Source organism: Sylvia atricapilla, chromosome 3 (assembly GCF_009819655.1).
Source record: "Sylvia atricapilla isolate bSylAtr1 chromosome 3, bSylAtr1.pri, whole genome shotgun sequence".
Lineage (NCBI taxonomy): Eukaryota > Metazoa > Chordata > Aves > Passeriformes > Sylviidae > Sylvia > Sylvia atricapilla.
Genome location: NC_089142.1, coordinates 34,094,203 through 34,121,133, shown reverse-complemented (window position 1 = coordinate 34,121,133; position 26,931 = coordinate 34,094,203). Strand labels below are relative to the sequence as shown.

The window sequence follows — 26,931 nt, the reverse complement described above, 5'->3', positions numbered from 1 at the left end:
TAATCCCTATAAACAATCCCTGTAGATAACCTGCCCCTGACACCTGGTGTTTTTTGAGATGTTTACAAAAAGGTGTTGCTATAAAGGACCAATCCTGTTCATTGTACTGAAACACTGTATAAAAAGAATCTGTCTATCAATATTTTTACTATAATGCCCTCCAAAGAGATCGGAGTTCTGCATATCGTTACTCCGCTGTCCTAAATCATAATGATAAAACCATTTTACTCTCAGGGTGACTGGGCATTGGCACAGGTTTCCCAGAGAAGTTGTGGAGTTTCTGTCCCTGCAGATAGCCCAAAAGCTGTCTGGATGTGGTCCTGCCCAGCCTGTTTTTGCTGACCCTGCTTGAGTGGTGGGTGGTGAGATGATCTCCAGAGGTGCCTGCCAGCCTCAGACATTCTGTGATTCTGTAATATTCTGCTGTAATAGTCACAGTTCCTCAAGTCAAACAGTATGCTGTCTAAATAATGCTTTGAAAACAGCACCCTTTTTCTGAAAATTCTATATTCTTCATTTCTTCAGTCTAGCCTCCAATATGCTTCTTTTCTTTCAAGTGTAATTTGTGTTGCAGGTATATAAGATATTTTAATGCCCTAAAAGCACCATCAAGAACTTGGAAAGGGAGAGGTGTGTTTCATAAATGATTAAACAGTACAGATATTTAGAGTGTATTTCATCTATCAGAAATGCTTTAAGTATTCCTGTTACAACCTCCTTTTGACATTTCTGAAAGCTCATTACTTCTCTGCCTTTTAAGAGTCAAGATGAAGGCTGTCAGTGGTGGAATTCAGATTTCCATCTGTTCATTATGCCTTAAGTAGCAGAGGGAAAGAGCAGATGTGCTGCCCCAGGCTTTCTACTAATTTGGCTATCCAGCTGCCTCTTTTATTTTGGGAAAAATACCTATAATCTCATACCAATATAATCAAATATGTAAGGAAGTGCAGTCATCTTGGTTCAACCTCCTAAGACTACTTAGCAATCTCTAGATTCTGGCAAAAGATACAATTCCTTTTCCAAAAAGGTATTACATTTACCATAAATCACTCAGGCCTGATTCACTGAGGCATCAAAACAGGCATTGAAGTTAAAGCAAAGGAGTAGTCTTCTTGACCCTAGCTGGAATTCTCATATGTTAAATAAATACCTTAATAAATTAGACTTCATTAAAGTAGTATCTTTAAATACTATTAGATTCAGTTAAGTGAATACTGTTAAAAATTTTTAGGAAAGTTTCTGGTGTAGAATTATCAGCCAAGGAATTTTTTTTCTGTAATCCAGACCCTTCTCTCTTTCTGGAAAGTGGGAAAAGTTATTTTCTGGGCAGTGAATATATGAAGGTTCATTCTCAAGAAAATGCATCTTGTTATAAGCAAAATGCCACACACAATCAATGCAAACCTAATTTGTCGAGCCAAATTGAAACCTTTACTTTTTCCAAGGGCAGCTCTCATTTTCATACAGAAATCTGAGAATGTGTCCAGAGAAACATCTCTTGCCTGGATTTAGGAATCCAGGCTTCTTGGAATAAATGATTCCACTAATCACAGTAATTATGAATAGTAATATATGTAACACAATACCTTTCATACTTTAAGATCTGCAGAGAACTTCCCTTGTAATAGCCCTGAGCAATTGTTGACCACTGTTCACCTGCTGCAGTACTTATTTCTTTTTGATGACTTTTTCAAAATTTAGAGCATTAAAAAACTAATTTGTAGGATGTGCAGGTGTATACCAACACCAGGGAAACGTCAAAAGTGTGGCTTTATGGTATTTTTCTTGGCAAAGTAAAATTGCTGACAGTCTGGACCAGACAGTAATAATCAGTAAATTTTAAAGATTGCAGTCACAAAGTAATCAGGAATACCATTTTGAAACTAGATTTAATTGATTTTAAGTTGTGTAGGATGACTTATCAAACAATGTAATGCATTTTTACATGCTCTTCTTTTTGATAACACCAGTTCTTTTTTGGTTTAGCATTAAGCCATTTAATTAAAAAAGTAAGCTTGAATGGTTTAAGAAAGACCACTCTATCTTTTGGGAGGCCAAGAAGTGAAACAACACCTTTAGCACACACAGCTAAAGATTCATGAAGAATAAAACTACTTACTGTTTCCAGCTGAGATGGATTCCTTTCTTGATTCTCTGCTTTTCTGATCTAGTCTGCTCAGACACTTGACCAATCCATCTGTTCAGTGCCATTCCTTCCCTCAGCCAAAAGTGTCACAGTGCCAAGTCTCTAAAGAAGACTCGAAGAGGCTGAAAAGAAAAAAAAATAAATCTCAGGTCATCTGTTTCAAATCTGCACTCATCTCTTTTAAGTGAATGTAAAACTGAAGGTAATTTGAGATTGTTCTTTGGTTTAAGTGACAGTTAAATCAGCTAAGTGGTAACACTGGAAAAAGCAGTAGAATAGCTAGGAGACAAGTAGAATTACGTTTTCAGGCTCCCAGAGTTTTACTTTTGACTTAGGTGGGGTCAGGGTCAGGTAACAAGTATGAATTAATGAGAAACCATCACAATAATTCAATTGCTGTTTACTTCAAATTCACATGGAACCATTTTTTTCTCTAAGGAGAAAAACTACCAAAATTTACAATATAGTTTTCTTCCTCTTCAGATTTAACCTGAGTGTTAGGCAAGCCCTCATACTTCTGCATTTGTGGAAGTTTGTGGCGTGTATTTTTTCATGGCAGTGATCTGGTCTGCTGGGGCTGATGTTTGGGCATGTCAAGAACTTAGCCAAAGAGTTTGGCTCATGTCTGTCTTTGTGAACTTTCAAAAGTGTAATTTATTTGTATATGCATTATGCAGTATCAGTGCTGGACAGTCATCCTTCCACCTTCCTGTGGAGAGGAGGCAACTTGACACAATCCACCATAGGAAATTGATTTGACAGCACTGAGTGTAAGCTGATATGGAACAGAGAGGTGGATTTATGTTAGAGTGTTAAAAAAAGTTGATTTTATTATTCATTCTCATTCTTAAATATTGAAAGCATCAGCATGTTTGTGTTTATAAGGTCTGACCAGGATTGCTCATGTGTGACTCTGAAGGTAAAAGAGCCCTGGCTGTGAAGTCCTCAATGCTTTCTCTGGCCTTCTGGTCATAAGTGATGATAGATTTGGTTTTATACAGGTCTTCTATTCCTTTAAGATCCAGCAGCTGTGCTGGCATGCTTATTTTGCCTCAGGGTATTTCTTACTTCAACCTCCATAAATTTTTCGTGCCTGTATGTCCTCATGTTGAATTTCTTCAGATTGCAATATGGCTTCATGCTGTAGCCTATAGGATAAAGAGGGGTACAGGTGATGTGCTGTGATAGGGATTGTCGCTGTTTTCAAGGTGTAGAGTCCTGGTCCCAGAGGTGTCTTTGCTGTGGCCTTACCAGAGCTCAGGCCTGCTTATCTTGATGTAAATGGGACATTTTAAATTTTCCTTCAGTCATCTTTGTGTGTGCTGCTGTTCTCAGCTCTGTTTTGCTGCTGCTTCAAGTAGTGCACACATTTCCATTCATACCTCATTCACACCACCCTCCCTAATTCTGTTACAAAAGTCTATACATGTGGACTGGAAAAGTCTGAAGTTACTGTCAAGCCCAGTTCCTGAAAACGTTGTGTGCTATACTTTAGAACAAATATGAAAATCAAAATTTAAAAAACAACAACAACAACAACAAAAAACAACCCAAATACTTTTGCAACAAGAAAAAAATAAAATTTTACAATGTGGTAACTTACTTCTTTTGCAGCCTTTATATATTGCAATCCTATGACATTTGGGAGTTAATTCAATTAGGTATTGAAGTATAAGAAATCTAGTTCAAGTTCAGTAGTGAGCATCCATATTAGTCCTTCAACAGCACTTTGAAAATGCACATAAACTAAGTGTGGATGTGTTTAGAACTGTTGTCAACTTATTGTCTCAGTAGGATGGACTTCAAAAGACTTTAATTTAAAGAGCAAGTAGTCCCTGCTACAGCGTGATGCAACCACAAAAATGGCTGATGATAAATTCGGTTAAAAACAGCAACTGTAGCAAGTGTTTCTGTTAGCATACCACAAAAGCTAATGATTTAATTACTTTCTGTTTTAAGAGAAGCCCTTTTTGTATGTAGGGCCTGACTGTAGGCAGAGAATCTGGTTTTCCTTCTCTGCTTATGAACAACAACATCTAGGACCACCACCCTCAAGACCTTCATAAATGAACATTGCTTTGTTCTTAAGCCTTTCTGTTCCTAAGGCTGTGAAGTCCACACAAGTAGCAGTGCTGTTGGCTGGGGGGAAAATGGGAGAAAATTGAGTCATCTCCAGCCCATTCTCCTCACTACTCCAGGGATAGAGAGGCCATGGAAATGAACACCAAATCTGTTCAGGACAGGGAAAGAGCAAGCAGAAGAATGTTAGAAGCACTGGTACAGTGCCAGAGCACTGTGGTTGTGCCAGGGAATAGTAATATGGAAACCTTTTGTAAAGAAAGGGTCTGCTGCTGGTACTAGGGTGGGTGCTAAATGCTGCCATCTCCCACATCTCCATGCCTGCTTTGGATGTGGACTGAGCTCACTGAGGAAAGGAGTGGTTTGGAAACAGCAAATGGCTATGAAAAAGTCCTATGAAAGTACATGCTTTCTGTAGCTAAAATAAAACCAGTGGTTGCCTACAGGGGAATAAAAAAGGAATTTTAAGCAGAGTCCTTCATGTGGAAAGCAGAGATGCTGACAGTTTCTATTAAGTTCTTTAGAAAATCTCTTCCTCTGAAGAATGTCCTGTCTGACTTGTTGGTCCAGTTCAGGACAGAGAAAGTTATTTGCAATTTAATGATACCTCTTCTGGGAAGGTATTTGCATTGTAGAACTGGCTGGAGCTCAGTGCACCTTGGACAGATTTTTGTCCTTTGCAGCTGTAGCACATCAGGCTGTTGGAGAGGCAGCATGAGTAATACCATCTGCTGCAGAGGGGCTGGGGTGCTTGCTGGAGGGTATCTCATCTGGGCCACCTTTTCCACAGAATATTTATGTAGCATTTATTGTGCAAAACTCTAATCCCCTCTTTCAAATTGCATTGAATTTAAGCAGCGGGTTACAGTTGTAGCAGAATTTAAGCAGCAGTACAATTGTGCTGGGATGGATATATGAGCTCATTGCAGCAGTTTAATTGCCTTGTGAAATGAAGCTAAAGATAGCTTGGAGGAGAGGAGGAAGAGGAGGAGGCACCCAGGTCCTAAGAGTTGTTAGGAGGGAGGGTGGGAAGGCATCCAGGCAAAGCCCTGGCACAAAGATGAGTTTGTAGCAGTGTTCTTTAAGCTTTAAATCTGTTTTGAGCAGTGAGATATATGGTAATGAGCAAGCTTACAGCATTTGGAGCAGGGAGGAAGGAGATAATTTCCACATTGTCCTGATGCACTATAAATGGTTCTGGCTGGCAGGGCAGCTGCATGACGCACAAGGCAAGGAACACAGCGCCAATGTTGCTATCATTTTGGTTTGCTCCTTCTTAGGAATGGGTGGCAGCAACCAATTCTGATGGTTTCTAAGGCTTTTTCAGTTCCAGACATGTATGAACAACAAAAAGAAGTCAAATAGGAGCTTGGAAACTCTAAAAACCTAAAAAGCAACCACTTGTTCCTTTAGGAAGGTTTCCAAAACAATGGCTGGCAGTAAGAACGAATGACCCAAATGTACATCCAGAAAAGCTTCTTAGCTGTAGAAGTAAGCATGAATGTTACTGATCATATGGTTTGAATTCAAAATTATGCCCAAACTTTTATAGCTCCCACTGTCACCAAAAGCCATATTCTTGAGAGTTTTCCCTGTTGAAGTCCTAAGAGCATTGAGTTGCCAAAATACTTGTACTGTATATTTGGGATGGTTACAAAACTGTGGACGTTTTTCTCCAGACACTTGTATAAAGATATACTCCATAGAATTATTTGGAATTTTAAAATTGTTGTCATAGACAATTGAATATAAATTTACTTATAATTGGGGAAAACTTAGTTAAGACTGTCACAAAAAATATGCTGTAAATTGGGAGAAGTATTGGAGACTTTTTTTTTTGGCAACCACATGTTATTCAGTGGGATGGTTCATTTTAATCCATTGTCCAGCATTTGCCTCCCATACTTGATGACAAATATGATGCTGCATGCTTGCCACCTCTGGTCTGCATTTTCTCTTCATAATAAAACAAAGGAAATACGGTTTTGAACTTCTGTCCAGTTGGATCCTGATTCAGACTGCCTGTGTGATTTGGAGCAGGAATCTAAAATCCAAGTACACAGAAAGGCATGGTGACAAAACAGGATTTACAAGGAGAAACAGTGATCTGGATTATCGCTTTCTAGGGACAATTTATATTTCTTTAATCAGCTACTGCAGTGACACATCCTTAACAGGCGGAAGAAAAGAATGCACAGCTACAAAACACTTGCCTGCAAAAATAATCCATCCCTCCTAAGGCAGGACTCAAGCCAAGCTATTGCTATCAGAGAAGTCTTTTTCAGAGCACAAAAATATTCAAGAATTCACTAGTGCATTTTTTTATGGTTGCATGCTGAGGAGGAGATTTTACCATTTTACCAGATTTTTTTTTTTGACAGTGTAGGTCTCATAATTTCTTTTGGCAGTATGAACATTCATGTTGGTTGCATGTTCCTGCATTTCCCCAGTATCCCCTGTGTAGCCCTGGGTCGAAAGCAGTGATAGTAGAACTGTTGGCTCTGTTTTGAGCAAACCAGAAGGCATGATATGTTTTATGTGACTCATATCACAGAATAAATTAGGTTGGAAAAGACCTCTGAGATCATCGAGTCCAAGTTATGACCAAACACCACCACATCAATTAGACCATGGCACTGAGTGTTACATCCAGTCTCTGTTAAACACCTTCAGAGATGGTGGTTCCATCACCTCCCTGGGCAGCCCATTCGAATGACTAATATCCCTTTCTGTGAAGAAATGCCTCCTAATGTCCAACCTAAACCTCCCCTGGAGCAGCTTGAGACTGTCCTCCTATCCTGTGGTTGGTTGCCTGGGAGAAGAGGCTCACCCCCACCTGGCTACAAATTTCTTGTAGCTGGTTGTAGACAGTGTTAATGTTATCTGTGAGCCTCCTTTCTCCAGGCTAAAGAACTCCAGCTCCCTCCATTGCTCCTCACAAGAGTTGAGTTCCAGCCCCTTCACCAGTTTCTATGCTTTTTTCTGAATGCACTCCAGCACCACAATGAGGACATTGACTTGAGGAGCCCAGAACTGGACATGGCACTTGAGGTGCAGCCTCACCAGTGCCAAGCATGGGGAAACAATCCCTGTCCTAGTCCTGCTGGCCACACTCTTGCTGATATAGGCCAGGATGCTATCAACCTTCCTGGCCACCTGAGCACACACTGGTTCATGTTCAGCCACTGTCAACCAGCATCCTCATGTTTTTCTTTGCTAAGCAGCTTTCTAGCTGCTTTTCCCCCAGCCTGTAGCCCTACGTGGGGTTGTTGTGACCCAAGTGCAGGACGCAGCACTTGGTCTTGTTGAGCCTCATGCCGCTGTGTTAGCTTGTAGATCCAGCCTATCCAGATCCCTCTGCAGAGCCTTTCTGCAGATCAACACTCCCACTCCCATTTGTATTGCATTGTAATGGAATAAAATGTCTGCTTGCTTCAGGAACTCCGCTGCTGGTGACGTATTCAAAATAAAAGGTTTTTAGTTTATGTTGGAGATCTGCCTGTCTTCAAATTTCAAAGAGGGAGATAAAATTGTCCTAAGGTATAGGATTATGAAGTTCAGCTACTTAAATAAGCAGTACACCCTACTCTTTCACACTATCATATTAAATAGGTAGTCCACTACTTTTAAAATAAAAGAAATACCTCTTAGAGAGCTTTATGTCATGACAATTTCTTCTAGTTTTGTCTCCTAATCTTATTGACATGCCTGAAATAGCTGTCTTTTAACATGCTCTCTTTTAGTAGTCAGCCACAGTCACTGAATGGTGGTTTTAAACGTGATGATTTTGTTTGTAGCAAATCTATTAATGGTGTCTGGACCTGCCTGATCAGGCACTCTGTATCATTAGAGAAAACTCAGTGAGGTCAGTCTGTGCTCTATCTGTATCAAGTATTGATGGAAGATGTTAAGATGGTCATTTTTTAGGATAGCGGTAGCCTTTGTTTTCTCTTCTCAGAATATCTGGAAGACAATATGACTCACAGAATTGTAGTGGTCCACATCTGCTGGAATTTGAGTGAAAGGCACAGCAGGGTTTGATGACTGCATGTGAACAAGCACCAAAGTGCTTGGTTCCCTTTTTATCTTGCAGTCATTTGTGTTCCCTACCCACCTGTGAAGAGGTGCAGTTTCAAGCCAAAAATTTGCAATGACAGCAGGGTATGAGGTGCAAACAGAGAGAACATGTCCTTCTTCCACAAGGATTGATTCAAGCAGTTACCAATTATAGTGGAGAAGCCAATAAAACTAAAACTATTCATCTGAGTGTGAGAAGGGTGGAAGGTTATTGCTGAGTGATACAGGAAGGAGAATACTGATTCAGGTTTTGGCTCAACTTTCTGCTTTAAGTGATTGTGATTGTAAGATGTGGAAGTCACAGAAGAATTGATGGTTCTTTTGGTATGGTCACTGCTTCCAGAACTGTGTGGCACCTTTGTAGCCAATTCATTATTGCCAAGGGATTTTCTGGAATGCCTGATACTAGCTGTTTTGTATTACCTCATCTGTACATCTCATTTGGTAGTGGTTTTGAGAAAAAGAATACTTCAACCAGAGAAACAGTGCATAATTTTCTTGTCTCTCATGGGTACCTAGCTACTGGATTTGATCAGTCTTTTTTGAGAACATAGGCCTCAAAATTCACAAGTCTTTGAGGTACTGCTGGTTGTGTGCAGCACTGAAGTCTCAGGTTTTTACCTGGATGTCAGGTGTTACACATGCAATCATAAGAATGCTGCTTAGAAATTTTTCTGCTGTGATGCCAAAATCTCAGAGGCCCAGAGTTAGACTGCCTGAATTTTTTCCATTTTAATTAAACAGCCATGATATCTGGCCCAGAGAATTAATATGGATAGGGTTGCCCAGTATAGGATGATTGTTTTCTACAGGGACAGTGTTTTAATATAACTCACAGGGAGTTTTGGTCTTTGTCTACAAAGATAATGGATAAGAAAACAGAGAAAAATAAAATGCAGATGAGAAAATGGAATGTTATATATGGTAAAATAAAGAAACAGACCAGCCTAATGACATCCAAGAAACACATACAACCAAGCTCCAGGATTCCAGAGTGATAATCTCATTAGTTTCATATTATTATGCAACTGTCAGCTCCTGGACCCTTATGGAATCACAGAAATTTATGTCAAAAACTGAACCAGGTTATAAATTTAAATTAATTATTGAAATTAGCTCTAGTTTTTTATTTGAACTCAGTTGTGATTTACAGTACTGGACTTGCCAAATTTTCTTTTAAGCAGTTGCCTCTCGTGTTGCTGAAGAAGTCCAGGTTTTTCCATCAAACCTGAAGATGTATTTATTTTCAGCAAGGATTACCATTCCTGCCAGTGGAATCCCCATAGATTTGGCTAATTGTAATATGGCCGTAAATATGTGTTTTCCATGGAAATTAGCCGCGGGAATTTTTTTTTTTTTTTTTAAATAATACTGATAGCTTTGCTTAATGTGGTTGCCAAACAGATGTATGGTTTAAAGAAAAGCTCAGTTAATCTATTTACACTGAACTGCTCACTGTATGTATGTATTGCTTTTCTGGATGAAGCATGAATTGACAGCTTGACTATCTCTCATGGATTTGTGCTGTTAGCAAACAAGGAAAGCCTCCTTTAGCTCAATCAGGATGTGTGCTGTAGAGATCTTGCCCTCTTGCAAATGTCTGTGAGCTCGAATCCATTCTTTGTGTAGTGTTTGTAGATATATTTTCATTGCTTTGTGGGTTTTTTTGCTTTTGTTGTAAGAAAGTACTTGAAAATGCCATATGTGACAGGTATGCAAAGAATCCGGAGACAGTACTACTAAAAATGCATATAAGGACTGGGCAATATTTACAAGAGCATGTTGTGACAGGACAAGAGGGAATGGCTTCAGACTGAGAGTAGGATTAGGTTAGATACTGGGAAGGAATTCTTTATTCTGAAGTTAGTGAGGCACTGGAACAAGTTTCCCAGAGAAGCTGTGGATGCCCTGTCCCTGGAAGTGTTCAAGGCAAGGTTGGATGAAGCTCTGAGCAACCTGTCCTAGTGAAAGATGTTCCTGCCCGTGGCAGGTATTTGAGACAAGATGATTGTTAAGGTCCCTCCCAGCCCAAACCTCTCCATGATCTGTAGTGGTAATATTTATTTAATTTAACTTCTTACTAACTTTTATTTTGGGACTAACCTTACTGGCACAGCAGGGCAATTGTTTACTTGTTAGGTATTGACATACAAATCTAGCTCCAGGAGTCTTGAGTTTCCATATTAAACAAAAACAAAAACGAAACAAACCCCACAGAATTATAGAGTGGTTTGTGTTGGGAGAGACTTTTTTTGTTCACTAGGTAGGTGTTCAGTGGAGACTTCTTTTGAGACGTCTGCAGAGGATGAAGGCCTTTTTCACTGATCTCCTATTCAGAACTCAGAACTGAGTAAATACTATTAATAGTATGCTTATGCCTTCTAAATCTGTGTGAACCTAAAGATAGCAAATACAACAAAAACACACTGAGAGTTGTATGATTCACATTATACTTGTATTCAAAATCTGACCACAAATGTTACTAGCTTTTTAATGTATAATTTTGAAGCTTTTTAAACATAATGCATAATTTCTTTTTTTTTTTTTTTTCAGATATGGCATGAACTGCCTCATTCAGTTTGAGGATTTTGCTAATGCCAATGCATTCCGCCTCCTGCATAAGTACCGGAACAAGTATTGCACTTTCAATGATGACATTCAAGGTAACAGACTTTTTCTCTTCTCTTCATTATTGTTCCCACAATCCAGAAAAATAAGTCTTCATTTCCAGAGGAGAAAAAAAATCTATCAGCTTTATTGTGCTATTTGTAGATGTACAGGTCATGTTTTGCCTTGGATTTCCTCAGCATGGATTTTTGGTGAGCTGCATTTGCTCTTAACCTTTCACCTCCCATTTACACCTCATGCTTTATTTAGATGTTCACTCTTTGGGTTTTTTTTAAAAAGTTTAGTATGTGACTGGCTTTCCCCATATAAATTACTGACTTCTTTGAGCAAATGTCAAAGCTCAAATCTGGACTGTACTTTCTTGGTTTTTAGTCACTTCAGTGACAATTGCTCCACTGTTCCTCCATGCAACTGGATTGATAAATGTCAAGCTGTATTTCAGTTCTTAAGCTGACAACTCAGTTAAATATTCATGTAATTTTTCTCACAATCTCATTCAGTTTTAGAGGGAAATGATCCCCTTGACTCTCTTTTTCCCATTGAAATAATTTGTGGCAGCTGGAAAAAGGAAAATATCTAGGATGGGAAATGTCAACAAGGGAGATTCCCCAGTGCTCAATCTAAACAGGCATCTTGTTCCCCCCTCCCAAGAAGACAGACTAGTAGGGCTGAAGTGGTGTATGCTACTCCTTGGGTTGCCTTATATCCAGTCAGGAAAAGAGCACTGGAAAATAACTTTCTCTAGGGCAGTAAGTGAATAACTTCCTCTAGGGCACTGGCTGCTATCATTGAGAGGAGGCTGAAGTCAGACGAACTGACCCAGAGAGGGCCCTCAGTATCCAGCTGTCTCTTATCCCTCGTGTTTCCTTGACTATATGAAGGTCTCAGCAGTGACAGGTCAAAAATGGAAGTTAACCTGTCTTCATTTCTCATGGTTTTCAGTGACACTTTAAGCCAACTGTTAGGGGCTGGAGTTTTCCCTAAGTCCTTACTGGGTCATATTTCAGTGACTCAGTGCATGGCAGTGGATTCAAATAGCCTTTGTCTTTCTAGTGTTAGGGATTTGTCTATCCACATGACCCATGTTCCTGCTATAAGCCTGTTCGAGTTCTACTTCCGCATCTGAAATAGATTATGGAGGACAACCTCCCAGATGGGAAATAAACTAATTATAAAATGTCATTTCCCTTTGTAAGGAGCATGGTGCTTCCTACCCTGAAGGGTCTGAGTGTAGCCATGGCTACTGCACTTCATTATAGCGGGCCAAACAGCATCTGGAAGTTTCCCTTGGTTGTTGAGAGGCTCAGCTCCCACAGGGGATTCCCTTTCCTTGCAGGATGAAGGTCCTTAAGGCAAATCAGAAAGGGATTCAAGTAGAATGTGGTTTCAGAAAAATGGAAGATTTTCAGCAAAAGTGTACCAACTATGGGTAAACTTACTTGACAAGGCCTTTTATGTATTTTCCTTTTCAAACCACTTCATGCTCTCTCATGCACCTTGGAAGGAAGTGTTGTGACATTCAGAAGTGTTGGAAGGTATCGCTTTGGCTTCTGTCTGAGCTGCTGCAGCAACTATTGTCCTTCCTTAGAAGTACAGCCATGTGCAATCTTTTAATTTATTAATTCCCTGCAATCTAATTTGTGCTTGTGGGGCCCTTGATATTTCACAAACAATGCCTGTGACTTTTGGGTGATCTCCATCCTTAATATTTGTGTAGCTTCCAAGTGGTGAAAGTGGATGCTTTTATTTCTGGTCTCTGTCATTTGTCATCTTATCTCCGTAGTTACCTTCAGCAATTTTTTTTTTCATAGCATGTCATCTTCTCCCATAATGTGGAAGTAGAATAACAGTCAATTGATCTTTTATCCCTCTTCCTATTGCAACTCTATAAACCCTAGGGATCTTTCACCTATCAACTATAATGAGAATGGATGGTGCTAATTTCTTTAACTGTTCCTTAGAGATTATCAGATTATAAATAGCATGATTTTTTTCCAGGCTACTTGAAAGAGTGGCTTGCTCTGTATACAAGTAGTATTTTCTACAGCAGTAAAACTGACAAGTATTACCAGACAAATAAAAGCAAAGAAACAAAACACTGCGTGTAATTTGCCATCATCTTCTGAAGATGATGCTTACATGGTATTTTAAATACCATGTAAGCATATATATTACAGGTTCTCCTAGCACAAATATTTTTCAAGAGAAAGCTACTTTAAGATCAAAAGAAATGTTTAATATCTTTCCTAGAAAGGCTTGAGGACTTTTTTCTCTATATAAGATATTCAGAGAAAGGATACTTATGTATCTTACTGATGCAATGAGGACCTTTCAGTATCTCAAGTCTAAAAAATACCATGATATGTGATCCTGATTTCTGACAGACACTAAAAAAAGATGAAGAAAACATGTCAAGCTGCATGTACCCATCTGCAGGTACTGACTGGGACAAATGCAGTTGCCCTCTCCTAGCTCACAGCTGTTTGTAGGGGGTCAGCCTGCCCCTAACTGATGATTGCAGAACATTTGGAAAAAGTCTCCCAAAACACTGATCACAGAAAACCACTAAAGATTGACCATTAAGCATCACCTGTAGACATATTTAGGAATTTCTGGGAAGAGTCTTTATCCCTGCTACAGTATGGTCACATCCTTTACTTTGGAGAAAGCTTTGTAACTTTTTCTACATGACCTCTCTGTACACAAGGAATTGAGAACAAAGGTGAACAAGATTCTGACCAAATGGTATAAATCTGTATTGGAATAATAAAAATTTTTGTACTTTAGCATTTTAGAAAGCATCTTTTTTTTTGGATCAGTGGTGAATTTCTTCCCTCTGAAATGATAATAATTTCTCCATATTTGTATTTTCAAACTATCTTCTTACAAACACAATAGCAATGTTTCCTTAGGGAGAAAATATTCACTTTTTCCCTTGGACTCCTGTCTGTTTTTTTTCTAACCACAAATCAGCTTGATGCTTTTTTTCTCTCTCTCTCTGAAATACAGACAGATTATTGGAAAAGAAAATCAGAAAAAGCTTTTGGTTTAAAAGTATTTGTTTTGAACCAAAGGCTTTCCCTAACTATTGGGGAACCTTTTCCAGAGCTGAGAGGGGTTTGATCATAATTTCCCATATGGGAGAAATATGAATTAATTTTGTAATGTCAAACTTTACAGCATTTAGAAATTTCTGAATTAGGTCAGGTTACTGACCTAATGAGGTCAGGTTTGCTCATCTCCAATATATTTAGGAAGGAAAGGGTCTAATTTTCTAGAAGATATGATATGTGATGGTTTTTTTTCTGTCCAACCCTTGCCTGGGAATGGACCCATGAGGGCTTGTGTTGCCAAACAAAGCTGTTTCTCGGGGTGAGAAATGTTCTCTGCTTGATTGCCCTCATAGGAGGTAGTCTTTGGATTCATAGTTTGAAAATTCCCTTAGAGAAGCTAACCAGTTTCCTTCCCTCTGCAGGGAGGTTGAACAAGTCTCTTAAGATCTACTAAAACTGAAGTCCTAGGTACAAGGCAGAGCTGAAATCCTCCTTGTGGGTGGGATTGGCTTGGGCCACACCTTCCTGCCCCTGGCAAACCCAGGGTGCCATAGTGCTCCCTTTCCACAGCCAGTTTGACTTTGGAGAGTCTGTTAAAAGAGTTTCTACTGCTGGAGAACAGTCAGTGGCTTAAGGCATGTTTGCATGTCCTTAGAGCTGTGCGTTTGATTTCTGTGGGTCTCTCAGTGCTTATCCTGTGGTAGCTGGTTACAGTCATTGCTGCCATGGATACTTTTCAAATAATGGCATAAATTTCTCTGGTCTTGCTGCCTCTATGTAGGTCAGTTATTTTAATTATTAGAATTGTTTTGATCTTTTTCCCCCTTCTGTACTTAAAAATTGTCTCAATTGACAATGACAAACTTCTGTAGCATAAGACAAAAATAAGTGTTTTTCTGCTCTGTAATACTGGAATTACAGTTCTTGTAACTTCACTGTGCCCACAGTTGCAATTCTTTCCCCCATCATGGATGCAGGGCCTGTATTTTATGCCAATAAAAATATTTACACGGAAAGATTGTGCTGGATTGGAATTAACTTTGGTATCTGTCATGACCTTAGATGTCATTAGTTTTTAGCAGCTGTGTTGTTTGATTGCATCAACATTTTATGAAAAGAAAGAGACCTAAAATGAAAAATGTAGACCACATATAACTTAATATAATGATTTCATTTTACATTTTGATTTTATTTAAAATATATGTTAAGTGTTCAGCAGCCTGCCATTTGAATAACTAAGAAAATTATACATGAAAGTTGTTTTGTGACCAATTCAATGTTAAGTCAGTGCCATTCTCAGAAATCAGAATTTCTGTGTCACAATCATTGTCCTTTTTAAGATTCAATTATTTTAACATTAATATAGACATTTATACATTTGGTACCTGGAAATTTCAGTTCTTGAAATCAAATTGTAGAGAAGATTTCAGGTTTGTTGTTATGGCTGTGGTGGGCATGGGGCTTACAGTTCCTTCTCTGACCAAGACTTCGAAAAAAGCAGAGTGGAATGGCATATGACAAGTGCAGATATTTATATCATATAGCTCAAATTTTGACAAGATATGCAAACTGTAGAAAATTTCTTTCATAGACATGTGCTTTACTTTCAGAGACATTGGCTTTTAAGTGAAACATGCTGAGATTTTTTAAATTAAATAACTTAAATAGAATAATTTTTTAAAAATCCTTTTAAAACATATGTGAAGTGTATTTTTCTTTCAGTATATTCTGGATATCCCCTCTTTGTTACTCACTGGTAAATTTACATCTCAATCAGTATGTTTTCAAGTAAATCCCCTACTGTAGCTTTTGTGTAATTTTCCATGTATGTACAAGTATTTCTCTGTTTCATCTTTTGCTCATTATGGATTTAAAAAGAAATCCATTCTGCCCATGTTCTGGGGCAGCCAGCTCCAGGTGGCCTTGCTTGCTTGAGCAAGGAGTCACACCAAATCCCCTCCCAGCCTCAGTCATCCTGTGCTGCCGGGACTCTGAATCCTTTTCCAGATATGCCAAATGGTTGGTGCTTTAGAAAGGCTACATTTCTCCTTGCCTAGAGCCTTTTCCCCTTTTCACTGCCTGCTGCAGAGCAGGGCAATGTGCACATGCACCTTTGAGGAGCCCATTTGTGGAAAGAAGAAGGAGCTCCCATCTCTTAAAAAGAGGGGCCTTTTGAACTACTCGCAGCTGTAGCATTTGCCTCACTAGCAACTGAGATCTCACCTTTTCCACAGGATGGTTACTCCTCTTTTTCCCTGTAAATGTAGGAGATGGGACTGGATTTTTTTCCCTGGCACTCTGTGAAGTGATATTTGGGTGGCTGGCAATGTTAACATGTGATTTCTATTATGCTGTGTATTGAGAAATATGAATTTTACCACTCCCTAATCTTTTAGTCCAGAATGAATACCTCAGGTTTTTTGATTTGCTGCAGAAAGTTCTTTCCTCTTAATGTTGGCTAGCTTTTTAAAATGAGATAGGTAAAATAACATAAAGGAACTACTAACACTTGATTACAAGTTTTATTTTTTGAAACTTTAAATAATGGACAAAGGCTTCAGTGCAATAAGCCATTTCTCACTGATTTAAATTAAATTATGTCCAGTATAAATTAAGTTCTTATTTGTCATATTTTGGGGGTTTCCTCCCCCCTTTTCTTTGTTCAATTTTACCTGCTGAGAAAGTACTCTGTGCTTCCAAGCATTTATAGTCAACCCCAAAAGGCTGTGGATTTCCTTTAACATATTCATGCTGTTGGGCAGTTCACTGTAACAAGGCTGAAGAATCTTGCACAGAAAACAAAGACTTGGTATAGAATAGTGTACCTTGAAATTTCACATCTGTTGTGTTTATACAAGACATGACTTACCTTCCTAGAAAACTATAATGAAATGTTTGCTGTTGCAGCAGATGACATTGCTTTAGGAAAATATCCTTTGTTAAATTTGCTTTGTTTAATCTTCTAGAAATCTGTGGACAATAGAATGGGTTTTCAAAACCATATTCTTGAACAATGTCTATCTTATCCTGCACACAAGAGATTTAACCTCTACTCTGGCCAAGCCGATTCTCTCCTTCCTACAGCAATGACAGTCAGAAAAGTGACAAAATTCTTTTTGTGCCTTGTGATGTCCACAAGAAATGGTTCGCATCTGCCTTGGCAGATAGATGTGGATTGCATTTTGATTCATTTCAAAAACTCGAGCCAGTGTTCAGGGTGAGCTTTAAGGTCATGGCGTTAGTCAGAGCAGTTCCGGTTAAACAGATCTGCTATTCAGGCTGCCACTGCTCCCCTTTCAGTGGGAAGGAATAAGGGAAGCTGCTGACGAGGAGTGATGACAGCCACTGCCAGCAGCAGTGATAGTGGGTTCAGTAATCTAATAAACTGGGTTATTATTCCTTTCAGAGTCAAAAGGCTGAATAAAATCGGTGTGGAATACTTTTAAACACCCTTCTTAGAGCAGTTCTGTGCAAATCGTAATTTGAGAGAAATGTCATATTTAAGCCTTTATCTATTGCTATTATAACTTTTGTTCTAAATCGCCCTCATAATGGATATACAGGTAATACTAGCTCACATCCCATACAAATATTCAATGCAAAGTGTTACTGACATTCAGTGCCGGATTTCATTTATGTTTCATATACCTTCTATTTTTCCTTAAAGCAGAAGATTATGTAGTGACAGAGTTTGTAAAAATATCTCAACTGGTAATACTTAATGACAGTCCATTTTTCTGGCTAACAAGCTTAGCAACATCAGCCATGAAGATAAGTGGTATCCCAGCATTCCCATTCATTATAAATCTCTAGTGTTTCATTTTGACTCTGTCACCACAAAGCAGCTTTCATGGCCCTCTGAGAACTCCAATGGGGGCAGGGTGCTCTGATGGCCACAACTTCAAGGAAAACGGGGATCTTACAGTGCTCCAGCTCAGCTTTCCTTTTCAGGAGACCAGATTGATGGTCCTAGGAATAAGCTGTGTTATGTAGGCTCCCTCCTCCCTCTCCCCTGCAAGCACAGCTGTGTAGTATAAAATAAGAGAAAAAATTTGGCGTCCAACGAGACCATGAGATTTTTTCTTCCTGGTTCTGAGGACTGTTTGGTAGAGTACCAAGGGAAACTAAGAGAACACTCTGGCTTCTCTTTTTTGTCATTTTTGTTCTTTGCCAGCTTGGCACTTGCCAGAGGAAGACTTAATTTCATCTGGGAAAGAAACAAGCTAGTTCTTGGAGACTGTGGGGTGGAAGTGTGTCAGCCTGATGGTTGTTCCCAAAGCCATCTCTCGGAGGAACCATTTTAAAGATTTTTTTTATTTAGAAATCAGGGATAGAATAAGTCATAAAAATGACTAAAGAAGTAAAAAATGCCAACTTTGTATGGTCTAAACATTAAGTGGGCTGAGAACAAGGTGTCCTGTATTTCTGATGATTGAAATGAAAAGTCATAATAAAAAGCACATAACAAACTTAATTCGGAAGATACATCTTTTTAAACTGTTAGTGGGTTTACTTGAAAAAGTGAGTTTCTAACTTTAAATATGCTCTTAAATTTTATTAAGCATTACCTTTTAGTTTTGAAAAAGTAACCATTCTTGACACTCAGATGATCCTACGTACAAACCACATATTCAAGCCTAGCCTTAAGTACCCAAATGATGTCATAGAAGAAAAGGTTTACCCAGTACCAGGCTTTTTACTACTTCTGTTCTTTTAGGTACTCTGGTTTTAGCTACATATATTTGAAAATCAGTGGTCTGGATGCCTGCAGTATGAACGCCTGTTTTGAGCATCTCACATTTGATGTGGGATTACTGCTGTCTCAGCTTCAAAATTCTCCTTGTTTTTGAGAAAATAGGCTTGTGAATAGCAAATTTTGGGGAGCTGCATGTTGAGGACATCTGCCCAATACACTGGTTCTGGGCCAAGTGCTTTTGTCGGATTGGTCATATCTATTTCACACTTTTTATGAAGGAAAAGTCAGTAGCAATGTGAATCCTCCCCTCAACTGTAGTGACAACTGCAGTTAGGGCAGTGGTGATCAGGAACAGACAGGAGCCAACAAATCTCCTCCTTTCAGGTTCTTGCAGGCTTCTCAAAATAATTCATGGCCTCATTTTTGATTTCCTTGAGTCAGTCAGTGGCAGCTGCTGCCCAGAGAGGAAAAAATTTGATTCTTATTCCTGGAACTGGATGTTGCAGGGCCTATGTTCATATCTCTGTGGTCCAGCTCTCTTTGAATGAGGTAGCCATTATAAATCTTCAAAGACTACTGAAACCCGTGTTTTGCCTTTCAGTACCTATTTGTTAGTGTCTGGACAGCTTTTTCAGTCCTAGAGCAATCAGTGCTGTCTGCAATTTCAGCATCTCCTCTAAAAACACAACTTTGCTGGAGGTATTATCTACCCCATTACTACATTCCCGTCCATGGGATGTCTTTGTGGGATCCAAGTTCCTTGCAGGAATAGAGTCTGATTATTTTTTTATGGGCTCACCTTATGCTTTAGTGGTGATAATAATTTGTGAAAAATACAAGCTTGTTGCATGAAGTCACAAACACATGAAAGAGAGTCTTCTCCTTCCAGTAGGCTTTGTGAGGGAGAAGGAGTCACCTTCAGTCTTTGGGTCAGAAGAGCCAGATATGAGGTCCTGGTGACTAAATACAACTTTCTTGAGCATGACAGAGGCTGACAGCTTGACTCAGCAGTGCTGACAATTCACCTGCATTGCAGTGTATTGATTTCAGTTCAAGTTAAGAAAACTTTCTGAAAGAGTGGGGGGATTGGGATTGTTCCAGGTAAGAAAAGCTGATTGGAACACCATTTCTCTTCAAATGTAATAAATTACTTTTTGCAAAATAAAAAAGCTCTCCGGTGCTACATAAAGAGGCCAAAATAGAGGAAGATGAAGAAGAAAAGAAACGTTTAGATTTTAAATTTTCAACCTAAAGTACAGTTAAGCACTACAATAGCTTGCTGAGGAGATGTAAGAGTATTTGAAAGAAGACCTTAAGGAGAAGGTAGACAAAGATATGTTGGCAGTCACAGAGGTTAGCTTTACCCTGCCACTGTGAACAGGTTTGAGTTAGATGCCTGCTTGAATTCTTTTTTGCTCTACTTTTTATTAATAGCTGTTTCTCACAATGAGGACTAAAATTTCTGTATTCAAAGACAGACAGGTATCTTGTTCTCTGGGGTTCTGATTTGGAGAAGAAATACCTCCCCAGGCTAAATCATAAAACTAAATGTTAGCCTATTTCCCTGTGTGGTAAAACTCAAAGATAGATTTAAAAGGTACCTCCAGTGTTTTAGAAGATACTAAACTGAAACTCCTGTCACAGTGGACTGAAGTCTTAAATAAGCTGGCCTTATTCTTTCAGCTGGTTACCTTCTCTGTAAACGTTCCATTTGATATTCTACTCTGACAACCTCCCCATGAGAAATGAAGTTTTATTTTAGCCTTCTATTTTACTGTACTTGGAGTATATCTATTGGAAGAATGAAACCAGTAACTTAATTTTCAGTATCTAGATTTCTTCAAAATACTTCGCTCTGGACTCTCACACCCTTCTTTCTAAAAAAGGTCATAACTAGAATATTTTACAAGAGTTTGAATGGCCTAGCCATTATACCCATCCATAGACTCAATCAATTGTATTTTATTTAATGTTACTCTGATGATATTCTCACTTATGTTTAACTTTTGTAGGAATAAAGTAGAGCAAACTTCAACTCCACTCAACTATTTGTTTTTACCCTCAGTACTTGTATCTTTTAGCCAAAATACGCTGTGGTATTAATTAAAGTGTAAAGTTTTGTAATTGTTTTGAGAGTAACCACATATATTCTTTCTTTCTTTCTTTTTTTTTTTTTTTTTTTTTTTTAATTTCAGGAACTGCATCCGTTGCTGTTGCAGGTCTTCTTGCAGCTCTGCGCATCACCAAGAACAAATTATCAGATCACACAGTGTTGTTCCAGGGAGCTGGAGAGGTAGGTATTTTTGTACATGGGGAAAATTGTTTTATGATGACTTTTATTAATATTTAATTGAGTTACATGCATCCAATAAACAAGAAGATGAAATGGGTAGAATGATTACTAACACCTGCTGAAAGTTGCTTTTTGGTTCAGCTGTAAATTTACAGAAAAATCTCTGATCATCTGGTAAAGCCTTGTATTTTTCTTAAGACATTTTTGGGGGATCTGTTCTCTTTTTAGAACTTCAAGTTTTAGCTCTTCCACTGTAAATTATTGAGCTGCTCTGGATATAACCAAGCAAAATGTTTTTTGAAAGATGAGGAAATACAGCGGAGAAAGTAAATATAATGTATTTACCCGAGTCAGCATTATTTAGTAAGAACTACCCCTTTGGGTTTTTTTGTTATTGAATATAGCTTTTCAGTATTCTGCATATTAAAGTCATCCATTTCTGAAGATCTTTATGCACACTATTTTTTTGTACTAATTTTTCAGTATTAATTTCTAAGCTGCTGACACACAAATGCAGACTGTAATTATCTACAGTGTGAGTTGTCATCTCTCGGATGAAGCCTACAACCCCATGCTGGCTTCTTTAATTTCATTAAATATTTGGTGCTATGTCTGCAGTTTTCAAAGTGGCTTGTATCCATATCTGCCATGTCACCACCTTTCTGCATCATGGCCATCCATCTCTCTGGAGTTCCTTCCCTGGTTTTGTTCCGTGTTCAACAAGCAGATGAATTTATAGTCTAATTTTTTTTTTTTTGTCAATAGTTTTAGTGTGGCTGCTGCTGCAAAGAGGTAGTGGTAGCTATCACCCCTGCTTGCAGGAGCTAGGTTTTAATAAAACTACTTATTTCTTAAAAAAAACAAGGGAAATCTCACTTGGTTCTCAATGAAACTCAGTGATAAAGAAGAGAAACAGAACCAACCTCCAAAAATATATATACTGGCCTGTAATCAGAAATATAATGCAGTCTGTTGGCTTGTTTTGTTGCCTGGTTTTCAATCTGTACCTCTATGACATTTAATCTGTCAGATGAAATATTATAAAATCCAGTAAGAATTGAACACGTTTCAGCAAAACATTGATACGTGAGTTTTTCTTTCTCCTGCTTTGACTGGGAGCACAGCCAAGTCTAGAGTTACAAAACACATGAATAGTCAGTTAAAGGAGGCTTACCTTTCTGATGGACATCTTAGAGAAAGATAAGAGCAAAAGCTCTTGTGTTTTACTTTCTGGCATGCGGACTGTTATTTCCTTTAGTTTAAATCACAAAAATTTCAAAGAAGAAAAAAAAAATTTATGTATTCTGAGATGAATATCACAGAATGATAGAATGATTTGGATTGGAAGGGACCTTAAAGATCATTTACTTTGACCCCTGCTGTCATGGGCAAGGAACCTTCCACTAGACCAGGCTGCTGGGAGCCCCATCCAACCAGCCCTGGAAGTGTTCATTATGTGGAGTAAATGTGGGTTCTAGCATTTTCTAGTTTCCAGCCTCAAAATTTATTGTGCTCTTCACACTCTAAGAGCCATGTGAAAATTTATCTATACTATGTTTTATCTGTATCATTTAAGATTCATCTATGCTATTCTTCTGCATTATAGTTTCTAATTACCAAATGGTAGCAACAGTTCATTTAGGTTTATTTTCTGAAAAATAATGATTCCATTTTATTGTTTATTAAAATTAGAAACCTTATCTAAAATAATGGGTGAATTAAACATGTGAGCAGGGGATTTCTTTCATTTCTTGTTTTGTACTCTACTTTTCTTCTTTTTCTTTCAGGCTGCACTGGGGATAGCAAACCTCATTCTTATGGCTATGGAAAAAGAAGGGCTATCCAAAGATGCGGCTACCAAAAGAATATGGTTGGTTGACTCCAAGGGATTAATTGTAAAGGTAATGCAATTTTGTCATTACTTTAAATATCACAATACTACTTGCATTCTGTAGATAAAGACAAGAACATACTCTCTGTGAAAGCGAGTGCAGCAATATCTCTCTTGGCATAGCGAGTTGTTTTTCTTTTCTAAAGTTCATTAAATTAATGACAGACTGCCATGTTACTTGGCAAGGAGGATGATTATGCTTGGAGGTCCTGTTCTATTTCTACTAGGGATGAGCACATAATGAAGAAAAATTTTCAGCAGTTCATTAAAAAATGTGTAAGAAAAGAAATGTTCAACTTCGGGGGTTAATATTTGCCATCTAAATGTGACTATCATTTGTTAGCACAATCTTTGACAAAGATTTATAGGCATATTACTAGGATGGCAGGCAAGTCATCCTTCTGCAAGAACTGAGATGCATTGCAACAAAAAGCTTGTCTGCACAGTGATACAGCTCATGTTGCAGATGTTGTGGTCTGCAGTGCTATCAACACTGGTCAGAATTTGAAGCTGCTGAGAGACTTCATCAGTCACCCTTACCTCATTCCTTCCATGTGCCAAAATAAAGAAACATATGAGTTCCATGTGCCAGAATAAAGAAACTGGTATGTTTTAAAAGGTGGTTATGTATTTAATAGTTTGTGAGCTACTTAAAGGAAATGGATGAGAAGCCAGTTGCCTTTGCTTTTTCACCTTGCTGGTCAGTTTGTTGTATTTGTGGTCATCTTTGTTGCTACCACACTTCAGAGTGTTCTTTGGCTGTCTGACACTAAAGATGTTTGGTGGTTCACACAACTGTGCATCAGGAGGATGCATTCTGCAGGCAGTATCTGCTGGCTTATTGAACAGCATCACAGTACCTTTCACTCATTCTGCTAAAGGAAAATAGTACAATCATAGACATTGAGATGGGTAAATATTACCAAGGTCATCTTGGTCATCCCTTGCCAGAAGGCACAAAAGTAGCCTGGTCAGGTACCAAAGAATGCAGGTATCTAGGACACAGATTTTTTTTCCTCTGGTGCATTTTTGTTTGTTTGTTTAATGAGTGTTTTTAATCCTTTTGGTTTTCATCTAATAATTTTGAAGTGATTTTGCATCGAAACATAAATGACTAAAGGCCTATGTATTGTCTGTGGCTGTAGAAACCTTGAGGTTGCCTAAGAGGAATCAGGTTCCACCGTTTCTTTCACCATAGAAACTGGGCATATCAAATTATATAATTGAACTAAAATCACCTCCTGGTGATTAAAGAAACAAACTGACAGGGGCAGAAGTGTAGGAGCTTCACAGCCCTGAAGCAGTAAAAGAGGTCTGCTGCATGTTCATCCAGCTGAGGTAGTTAACCAACCTTTCTTGTTGCTCCCTGATTTCTTATCCCAGTCTCTTCACACCTCTCACTGCTAATTTGGCAGTCAGCTGAGAATCCAGGCTGTTGATCTTGGTAAGCAGAAACTCATTCCTTTCATAGGTTCTAAATTTTTAGTGACTTGGTGACTGCATTCTTTCCTCACCACCTTGGAGCTTCTGCGCTCTCAAGCAGTGCCAAAACCAATCAGTGTCTCACACAGCCTCCATGTCCCTTTCCTCTGCTTATTCTTCTTGGTGGAGCTTTAGTTTGGGTTTTGTCCAAAAAGCAGTCCACTGAATTTCATGTCCTGCCTGGAGTGTATTTGTGAACTGTTTGTGATCGCCAGACATAACAGCTGTCTGAGGTAGATTAGGGCTAAATTTGTGGCCAGATGTTGATGCAAGCAGCAGGAACTGATGGTGCATATTTCAGGTCATTGCTTGTATTCCTGGAAGACCTGGCAGCACTGGTTTTCCCATCTGGCTGTCCTGAGGGGCTTGAGAATGGGTGGGTGCTTGCTGCTGTGTTGTGCTGTGTTTGAGGGACATCTGTCAGTGCAAGGCCTGGGCTGGACATAGGGAAACATGTCCTTGGTCTAGGGCTGTGCAAGTCCTCTCTTGGCTTTCTTCTGCAACAAAATGTTCCTCTCTGAAAAGTTTAAAAAAAAAACCAAACAGGCAAAATACCCTCCCTCTAAAGAAAGAAAATACAATGTAAGCCTCAAAAGGCTTGAGATTTAACTGCTGGAAAGTTATATATACAGTGAGTAAATAATTAAACTATTCCTGGTTCCTTTTTCTGGCTTGATAGAGAATGCTGTGATTTAGATCCACTTGGGAAATTGTTTTGGCTTTAGCTGATTGCAGAAAAATGCTTCAAGGCTTGATAAAACTTTCCAAACTCTTAGAAATGAGATAAGAGAAGTAAAGTGAGGAAGATTTATGAGAACAAGGTAAAATCAGAAGAACTCTATTATTACAAACCCTTTCATTATTGCAAAGGTAAGAATTACCAAAATCAGAGCGTAGATCACCAGTTAATCAAATTTTGCATAAATAAACTGTCACTTATTTCTTATTACTAAGGACATGTATCAATAGAAACCTGATCAAGAAGAGTCCTTTAAAATTTGCCTCACCAAAACCTGCTTGATTCAAAGAATTTTGTGTGAAGCAGGGGGACCTTTTCAGTACTAGAAATATTCTGATCAGTTGCTTTAGCAATATGAAAAATAACAGAAGACTCAGCAGCTACTTTGTCCAACTAAACTAATTTTTACATCATTTATATTCTCTGCTGGCCTTTGATCATTAATTTTGCCATGTGTTATTATAGATTTAAGCATTGTTTCTCCTTTCATCTACTTTCTGTAGAATTTCAACCAGTTCTGTCTAAAGAAAAATAACCTGGAAACTGCTGTTGACCTGGCTGCAGTTTCCACCTTTTTCTTCTTCCCCCACCCTCAAAAGCTGCCACGAAGTCACTTATCAGGCTTTTGTTGCTGAATTTTTCCTTTGTGGCTTTTTAATTTTAGTTCAAGTGCAGCTGTGTTTTCATTCTCCTGTTAATTTTATTTCCCCCCCATGGGAACCATCTGTTTTCATTAAACCAAGCCTGATGACCAACTTTTCTGCTATGTTGTGGTAAAAGAGCTGGTGATGGAAGCTGTGTTTATTATACTGCCCATAGTTGCATTCTGTAATTTCTTCTAGAGAATTTACAGTGTTGTAGATACCAGTTTGGTGTTGTTGTTTGGTCTTTTCAAGTTTGTTCAGAATGCTTTCAGCTTTTGAAACTGTTTTCCAAAGGTGGGTGAGGAAGTTTTGCACATCCTAATGTCATTAGAATTTTGCTGCTCAAACTGTGTGACTTTTTGAAACTTACTGTCTTAAGTATCCCAGTGCATTCAAATGGAAATTTTAATGCTTAATTAAGAAACACTTTAAAGTTGGTTTTGCACTCTTGCATACTTGAAGATTATACATAATCAGTTGGGAGTCATCTTTAGTTCTGAATTATCACAATCACAGTCTGTCTCATGAATATGTATTTACCTATATAAACACATTGGTGGGTAGTGTCTCCCACATTCCATTCCCCTGTTCCCAGTGTTCCCATTTTTTTTCTGTTAATCTCACAGATTACATAAATGTTTAATGTGTGGTGAACACGTTTTGTGTCTTCTTTAAAGCTGTCATAGTGTCATGTTTAGCTGTAGTAGTAGCCAAGTCTTAGTCCATGAACTTTAAAGACAGTAAACTCTTCCATGTCAACTAGTTGAGAAGAGGCAGAATGAGAATGTTGGGATATTCATAAGGTTCACCACTGTCTGAGCATTTCAGTAATGTGCTGCAAAGGCTTTTATTGCTTTTTGTTTTGTTTTCTAAGACAATACCAAAAAGGGTAGTGTGATAGGCAAGAGGGTTCTTGGAACTTTGTAGAAATATGATACAGCTAATGAGGCATTTTTAGTATTTAAATGGACTTAGTAGAAACTTCCCCCCACCCTCTGCCAAGGATGGCTGCTCCTGTGCTGAGGATGGACAGGGAATGCCAAATGGGCTTCTCTTGCAGTGAAGATTTTCTGTAATTTGCAAAGCAGCATTACATTTTTGTAAACTACACAATCTCTAGTGCACAGAAGTTGTTTCTTTACAGAGGGATGAATGACATCCTTAATTTTAAAGAGTAAGTCACTGTGGAGAAATGTTTCTTTG

The 26,931-nt window shown here is 38.5% G+C and overlaps 1 protein-coding gene across 1 annotated transcript in view; it reads left to right on the top strand.

The window, feature by feature from the left end:
• Nucleotides 1–26,931, top strand: part of ME1 (malic enzyme 1) — a 154,894-nt gene that overhangs the window by 107,362 nt on the left and 20,601 nt on the right. The window contains exons 7-9 of the mRNA XM_066315082.1: nucleotides 10,856–10,965; nucleotides 20,875–20,972; nucleotides 22,760–22,873. Coding sequence (XP_066171179.1) covers nucleotides 10,856–10,965; nucleotides 20,875–20,972; nucleotides 22,760–22,873 — 322 coding nt within the window. The remainder of the gene's footprint in view (nucleotides 1–10,855; nucleotides 10,966–20,874; nucleotides 20,973–22,759; nucleotides 22,874–26,931) is intronic.